General features: G+C 41.5%; 1 protein-coding gene across 1 annotated transcript in view; it reads left to right on the top strand.

Moving 5' to 3' along the window:
• The window catches only part of impact (impact RWD domain protein), a 30,002-nt gene extending 21,659 nt beyond the window's left edge, over positions 1-8,343 (top strand). The window contains exons 10-11 of the mRNA XM_085397927.1: positions 3,735-3,869; positions 7,572-8,343. Of these exons, the coding sequence (XP_085254053.1) occupies positions 3,735-3,869; positions 7,572-7,631 (195 nt within the window). The 3' untranslated portion in view covers positions 7,632-8,343. The remainder of the gene's footprint in view (positions 1-3,734; positions 3,870-7,571) is intronic.
• Positions 8,344-8,740: the final 397 nt, after the last annotated feature.

An 8,740-nucleotide genomic window follows, 5' to 3' on the forward strand; every position in this document is an offset into this window, starting at 1 on the left:
GCACACTCATAATAACAGGGTTTAACAGAACATCGCACGGGTTGATCCCCAAAACCGAAGTGCCTATGGCCGGTTTGGCAGTGTCAGGTTCACAGTACTGTGAGGGCAGTGTGGCGTCCCCAAAAACAGCATGCCCAACACCAGAAAACTTAGCTTTATTGTCAATACAAAACGTAGGCACGAGAGTAACACCTTCAATATCAGTAGCCAGAGGCACGGGAAAGACAGCTTCTTCACTGGCCTCCGAGAAAACAGACTGTGACACGGTGCCTGGGGGGGTGACAGAGTTAACAGTACCGGTACACGGGGTCTTCATCTCTGAGACATTTATTGTCCCTCCGAGCCCCTCGCTCTCAGTACATCCAGAGCGATTAGGTGGACACAAAACATCGTCACTAACCTCCGAGCGTCGGGCGATGCGGTGGCGACGCGAACGCCGTTTCTTCTTGGCCGTGGGTCCCGTTGACGTGGAAAGTGGAGCCTCTTGCGGCGTCGCAGAGGCTGAGGCGGCGAGTGTTGGCGGGGCGGCAGGCGGGAGCTCCAGGCAACTCCGGGGGCCCCCAAGGGCTAGGCGTGTCCCGCGGAAGATCTCACCGTAGTGAGGAGCGAGCCATGGCTCCTCCCGTAGCTCCTCCTGCAGTTGCGCGCATGCGGCGCGCTGCCGCCCCTCGAGGTCGGAATCCATGCCCCCCACAGCTTCCTCGTGTAGCTCAGTGGAGGGCGACACATGCCATAGCGATGAGCGACGGCGACGTGAACGTCGCTTCCGTCTTGAAGTGGACGCGGACGGAACTTGGATTTCTGTGGCGAGCGGCTCCTCGTCTTCCGACCACATCCGCGCCAGATAAGAAGCGGGAGAAGTGTAGTCCGATCGAGGCGGCGAGGACGGGCGGCCGGTCCGAGGCGGGGCGGCTGGCAGAAGCTCCTCCTCGGAGATAAGCCAGGGCTTCCAGCGTAGCTCGTCCTCCCGATACGCCTGCAACACCTGCTGCCGCTCCTCCTCACCGAAGTCAATAGCCTCGGGCATCTCCGTGCAGACAGGCGGTGGCGAAGATGCGGAAGCCGATGAAGTGTGTGTGTCGGTGGTGAGCCTCACCGTTCCGACTCTGACCGCCACTGGTTCATGAGGTAGCGGGGTAACACCGCAACAGCATGGCTCTGGTGACGACTCACGCTCGCCGGGCCGCTGCTGCTGCGGGCGGAGTCGGAGAGTGGAGACGAGAAAGTCGCTGACGAGGGGGTGCAGCGTCTCCCATAACCAGGGGAACACGGACACGCACACCCCTACTTGGCGGGCTAACTCTTCCCGTTCCCCCTCTCTGGGGCAGTGCAGCCATCGGTCGCATAGCGACTCCACTGTCCGGACGATCTCCATGTCATGTGTCGCTGGGTCCGGCATGCTCGCGTCGTACTGTCACGGTCTGCGGAGGCAGACCGTGCGGAAAGGTGTGTGGTGGACCCAGGTGCGAACACAAACGAGGATGCAGGAGTGGATTCCAACAAAACGAGCCTTTTATTATGGCTGATGAAAAGAACAAAAACAGAATGAGGGCAGCATACGTGTAGTACTCAACAGAAAACCTAAACTGGACAAAACTAAGGAAAGACTATGGCTGGAGGTACAGAACACAGGAGGTGGTAACACAGACGACGCGAGACAGACTGTATGAAACACAGAGACTAAATACACATGAGGGATGATCAGGGGAAGTGGCCACACATGGGAACACAGCTGACACACATGAACTTAACGACAGGACAGAAGGAGTGAAACTGAATACACTGACCGTGAATACAGACTTTCAAAGTAAAACAGGAAACATGGAGATTAGACAAGACACATGAACCGGGGAGACGTAGTACAGGGGAGATGACATAACCGACAGCATGGACTTGACAATATAAGACACGCAGACATAAACACACGAAGGGCAAGGGAGACTTAATACACGGGTAATATGTACAAATGGCTGGACTGCCTTAGTGACCCTAAACAAAGAATAAACATCAAAATAGGCTAAAACACAAAACACTGGGTCGCACGACCCAGGACCATGACACTAATATTCCTAATAGTAAATGGGGAGAATGATAAAGGAAAATCAGTGCTTTTAATCCTAAAACCAGATTGATTCAAGCTATCAGCCTTTTATAGATTTCTTTTCTAACTCGCGGGCATGAGAGCAGATTTAAGAAATCAGGTAAATTCCTGTAGCTGTCTGACCTGTAACTGGATCTGCTGTCCTCCATCTTTCTGAGCAACACAGTGATTAATCTCCTACTCGCAACACTCTCAGCATAGTGAGCAATTTACATGAAGAGCTTTTCCCAAATCTATTTTCCTCTAATCTCATTCCTCTTCATAAGGCTTTCTTCCCATTTCCTCATTTAAATGTGTGCACGCTCGCAGTGAATGTGGAAGTGTGTGGCGATGAATAAAAGTGGGATCTTATTGATAGAGCTGGCAGTCAGATGTGGATGAGTCCCTTCAAATGACAGATTGGTTTTTGTGGCAGTGCAAAGTAAAGTTCTCCACTTCATTTTAAGACCACAGTCTGGTGTTTTGGAAAATATGCCTTTTGCCATATACTGGGAATTTCATTAATCTCAATTTAATCTTTGTGCGCTCAAACTTAAGAGTTGCAGAACCTGAAGAGGAACATGGGGAAACAGTCTCAATTAAAAAGAAAAACAATCTTAAGGCTTTTCCTGTTTTATATATTTACACATTTGTTATATTGCACATCTTATTTGCAAACAAACTTTAGAGATATGAGAGTGCACCTTTGACGTTTCTGGCTGCTCCTGTAAAGCTGCTGTAGCATTTTTTTTTCGTTTTCCATCTGGAGGTATCAAGATGACAAACTGTAAACAAACTGTAAACATAAAACTGTTATTAGACTGGTAGAGAGAGAACAATTAAATATTGAACTTACTGAATAAGGCTAATATTCACTCTTTTTTATGGGGTTTTAGTTTATGGCAAATCCCGAGGGGAACAATGCACTCGTTGGCTGCCAAGTACTTCACACATTTGCCAAATTCATGTCTGCAGTTTGGTACTGGTTCAAGGCAGGTAGCGCTGCAAAAAGCTACCTGCTGCAGCTGGACTTGACAGTTTTTGACAGGAAAATCAAGGCAATCATGTAAAAGGTGCCAAAATGCTTTTTATAGTTGAACGTTCCAGCACAGCAGGGTGATAATTATCCATATGTTCATTGCAGGGTGCAATGCCATTCATGTAGATGTAGACAGTTGATTTATTGTACTTTTTCTGAATGGTCTTTTAAACGTTTCTGTTGTTATGGTATTTTATTGCTTAGAAAACTGTCTTATTTCAGTTTTTTGAGATGATATTTAGTTTTATTGTAGTTTTTATTTCATTTGTGTTTAAGTAGAATATTTCAATTATGTGATTTAATGAATTAATTGAACATCAAGCCCTTCTGTTTCTGTCCTAATGTAAGTTAACTGTGTCCTTAAACCACATATTGAACACACGAAATTGAACGTAAAATAAATCTCTGTCTAACTCTAAGAAATTACACCACAAATACATCCATTTTAGATTTATAGGTTATTGGCTTTAGACTGGAAGCTTAGTCAGATGCATTTCATGAAGATTCATCTGTTTATTATAAATCAAATATAGTGTAAAATATATCTGATGCAGTTTGAAAACAGCTATCAAAGCTTTCAGCCAGCTCATTTTACACGTTTATTTCTCACAACAGATCCTGGACGTGCGTAATGTCATGGTGGTCGTGTCTAGGTGGTTCGGGGGCATTTTGTTAGGTCCCGATCGCTTCAAACACATCAACAACTGTGCTCGTAACATCCTGGTGGAGGAGGGATACACTGCCTCTACGGTGAGACACACTCTGAGCCTTTTACACATTGCTCTGTCATCTTCTGCTGACACATCATCAGTCAAATTTGACTTTGCTGCCAGTTTTCTGATGCAGGAGACCACCTGGTTTCTTGTAGTTTAATTGACTTACCACCCAGTGTTCCTCCAATTATCTGGAAACAAAGAGATTGACTGCAGGCGAGGTTTTGCCTTTCTGGCATCCAAAGCAGAGTCAGAATGCCGGGGTTGTACTGTTACACAGTATAGTTACAGTGAGACGTCAGTTTATTACAAAGTGTCTGGTTGCAACATGTTCTGGAGATCAAACACGCTTTCACCGGCCTGAAGTTAGGTCCAGTCTGCTTTGAAGTCGCCTTTGTGTTCTCCAAAGTTATTCCATTGATACATGATTGACCTTTGAGTGGCTGCAACAGATAGATTAAAGGTACTGCAAACCTACATTTTTAAAAGTTTGTCCTTCTTCCAAACCCCATCAACTCACTGTAAAACTCAGCACTTTATTTTATTCCAACTTATTAGAATTTGCTGCCTGTGGAAGGAGAACTTAACACCTCTGCAGAATCACTCCATTTCATGAAGTCTACTAAAACTTTGCATAAGAATTTAAGATGATTAGATTGGATTGAAAACAAACACTTTATTTTTAGAACATGTGAAGTATGACTCAAAACTATTTTTTATGACATTCAAATAACTTAAGTCATTCAAACCTAACAAAAATCTAGAACAAGGGTCCTCCCACAGGCCAGTGCCAGAATTCATGAAAACTATACCGCTTTGTACTGTATTTCATTCGACCATTTCTATAGTAAGACACAGGAGTGGAGCATTGGGGAAATTTGTCCATACATACTAAGCTTTTTTTAATATTTCCAGATTTGGCTGGTGTGACGAAATGTAAGTCATCTTACTTACAGTTAAAAAAACAATTTTAACGGACAATTGCAAATATAATTAAAATTAACACTTGCACTTTGAGACATGAAAGTAATGTCATACCATACATTTTTTTAACACTAGTAATACACTGCTGCTTTCAAACTGTGCCCTCTGAAACTTAAGCACCAGGTCATTATAATGATCTATGTTCAGGTTGTACTGTGCTGCTAAACAGATACATTAAATCCAATAATGTATCTATTAGGCAGCACCAACTTGACACTCAGTTACCAAAGCTTTGAGGAGCCCTCATCTATATAAGGGAGGGACATGAATGCATTTAAGGAGGTTTCATCCTTGTTTTTAAAATTGGCTCTGTTTAAATTGAATTTAAAAAAAAAATATCAGCTTGAGTTTAACATTGTAGCCTCCTCAATATCTCGTACTGAGGTGTAATTTGTGATTACCTCATGAGCTCATATATGACATTCTTATTTTTCACTGTGCCTGAGTATTATTCAATCAGAATCAGAATCAGAATACTTTATTAATCCCGAAGGAAATTATAGGTTGCAGCAGGCAGCATGCTAATGGCGCATGCACACTTACAAAGAAACCTTCTGACCAAACTTTACACAAACATCACATTAGGAAGACATGTCAGAGAGGTAGGCTGATAGGAAAAAACAACAAAAATACATAACATGAGGTGAGAGGAGGAGAAAAAAAAACTCCACTCAGACTGAGCACCTAATGGGAGAACAGTTTGAGAACAGAAAAAATACCCCAGCACAAAAAGCACATGATTGTCAATAGACCATAGAAACACAAGATAGGCAACAGGGGTGGGTAAAGGTAAGCGAGAGCTGGTGTAGACAGTGCATCCGGTCCTCCAGCATGTCTGCGCTGGTCCAGTCAACCCGCCATCTGCCCCGGGAGGGAACAAGTATTGAGCCTCCTTTATGTTTTGAAGCCAGACTTTTCTGTAAGTAAATAGTTTTAAGGCTTTCCTGAGGTTTTTGAAAGTTTTCTTTTGAGTTTGACCATTTGTTTTTAGTTTCACCTACCTATGATTTGTTCAAACATAAAAGAGACACCAGTTTAAAGAGTGTTTACATATAACAGAAAATTTTAAATGATATCTTTAGGTGGTTTGTTGCTAGCAGCCTGTCACAAAACCACATATTTTTCCAGTTTCTTTAACTGAATCTATAAAAACAAATGCCATATTTAACAAAGACAGTGATTCCCAAAGAGCTGTTAGCCTGATAATTCTTTGGGAATCACTTGGCATGGTGTGCTGTGTGTCCTCAGAAAATTGAAGAAAACTGGAGGATAAAAGTGGCAGGCCTAAAAAAAGATTTTTATTTTCTTTTATTTTTTTTTAAATCAGATGAGCAGTAGCTGAAAGCCATTACGAAATAGGAAGAAATCCAGCAAAGGCTTGACACAGGGCCTGAGAGATGCTTTGCTGAGGTCTCATCATCGACAGGGTGGCTGACAAGAAATTATTCTTAGGAAAAAGGAAGAAAAAGCTGAGATTCACCAAATTATAGAAGAACTCGACTGAACGTCAGTGGCAACAAATTTTGTACATGTTTAAATCACTGTACCCATTTTGCATTTTCCTAGCAAAATGTAAAGAAATGAGGGCCGATTTTTGCACAGCACTATATTTCACTAAATATGGAGAAATTTCACAAATGTCCCCTTGGCGGTAGGATGGATTGTTTAAGTCAGATTCATCTCAAAGACATGATGAATTAAAAAAAAATGTCACATTAACCTCAGAGTAGCCGGTTATTTTCTGTGCCGTGTGTACACCGGACACCGGAAAGCAATAAAGAGAGAAAACGAGGAGGTCTTCTCAGCTACAGCCTCATAACGTCCCTTAAACTGATAACTGTTAAGAATTTCATGAGTCAAGCTTTAATGATGGGTTGATGTGTATGTAAAAAATACATTTAAAAAACAGGACCCGAACCCTTGAGGCACACTTATTTAATTTCGTCTATGAAGATATGTTGGTGGAAATCTGGAACTTTTTATTCTTTGAGGAGGAAACAGTCAGTCCCTGAAATCAGTGTCCCAGGGCTCCTTCTTAACAGTGTACAGCCTTTACAAAAGTCAGCATACTTACCCAACAACCAATGAGACAATATCGAATGGGAGAAAATCATTTTTGGTAAGGTGAGTGAGATCAGTTTTGCAAAAGCTAAATCCAAAATTGCATAAAGTCTCTGAATACCTGGATAGGATTTGATTTATGAGAAAAAGAGACTACAGTTTAGAGGGGGAAAAAGAGCTGAATCAGTCTCACACCTGAGGAGGAACAGGTCACTGCCAGTTACTTTGCAGTATATGAGTCACTTATTAAAAATGGTATCAAAGCAATTTCCTGCTGTATAAAGCTCTACGCCAATATGAAAAACAAACTCAGACAAAATTGATGCATCAAGACAGACTCAGTGAACATTTGTTCACCCTGTACTATGTAACAGAGGTTCCAGAGTTCTCTACAAGTTGGCAGTCTGGATTGCCAGACTAATAATTAGCAGAGGATGTTTCCTAAAAGTACTTAGGATGGCAATGTTTTGTTTGATGCAATTACAGGAATACATTAAAACAGCATGGTGCATGTCAATCAGTACATTGCAATTTGCACATTTGCAAACACAGCGGGAGTTTTAGGCAAAAGAGTTTATCATGAGCTGTAAAGAAGCACTCAGATATTAAGCACGGAAAAAGCTCTGGCACCATTAAATAGAGTGCTAATGTAACACAATCATTCTTTCTCTAATCCTCCCCTCTTGGTTCACAGGATGAGGCCAACAAATCAGGACTAAAGACCAAAAGGCCAAAAGGCAAGAAGACAAAGTGAATTTCAGAAGAAAAATGAAGAACTTTTTTCAAGCACACGTTCAGTATTTGATGTCGAATTCAACGAAAAGCTCGTTTTTAGAAAGAGATGTGAGATGTGTCTTAGAAGACAAATGGTTTCTAGCAATTTAGTTGTCATTCAAGGTCATAAAATATCATCTGGGATTTCAAAATGACGTCTCAGATGACTGCTTTAACTCTGGAATGTATATTTTTATATTTAGTTTAAGAAGCCTCGAAATAAAATGTGTACAGTTCACATTTCATTAAAACAAATTATGGGGATTTGTGTAATGATCATGACTTTGAATGTACCCCACATGTGAAGATTGTTGATCCACGTCTGAAGAATACGCCAGTATTTTTAAATCCTCGAATTACTAATTTTTTTTCTTTTCTGCATGCACTCCCAGTATTTTTAAAATTGTAATGCTCCATCATGATGGAGATACAGTAACGAGGTTGTCCCTGCAAGCCTTAATTCATTTCCCTGTTGAATCTGCATCTCAATAGCGATCTTTCACAAATCATTTCATCGTTTCCAAGAAATGCGATCATACATCACTGCTTAATAAAATGGAGTTTACTGAGTTGCAACACAGTCCACATCCATTTTCTCCAGTGCATTTGGCACACACTTCTAGCCTGTTAAATAGACATCCTTTTCACATTTTGAATGTCTTTCAGAGCATTTACCACTCATTCCCTCCTGTGAGATTTTGTCTCACCTCACCTTTTTGTGTCACTTGATCTCTGGAAAGACATTCTGCATATTAAGATAAGATAAGATAACCTTTATTAGTCCCACACGTGGGAAATTTGTTTTGTCACAGCAGGAGTGGACAGAAGTGGACAGTGCAAAAGTTATGAGGCAAAAATTAGAATACAATAAGAATAAATACAGTACACAACTGTACAGAATAGAATAAAATAAAATACTATATACAGTAGAATAAAATAAAATAAATATACAATAAGATAAAAATAAAATACAAATACTATATACAACTGAGTAAAAATACAACGATGACAGAAAGACAACGATGACAGAATGCTTTGAAGTGGGTTTTAAGCACCAAAGGACCACTATCTAAATATATCCAAGTCTCA

The sequence above is a fragment of the Rhamphochromis longiceps genome, linkage group LG23, assembly GCF_057381845.1.
Source record: "Rhamphochromis longiceps isolate RC_006_pf linkage group LG23, R_longiceps_female_GT1.1, whole genome shotgun sequence".
Lineage (NCBI taxonomy): Eukaryota > Metazoa > Chordata > Actinopteri > Cichliformes > Cichlidae > Rhamphochromis > Rhamphochromis longiceps.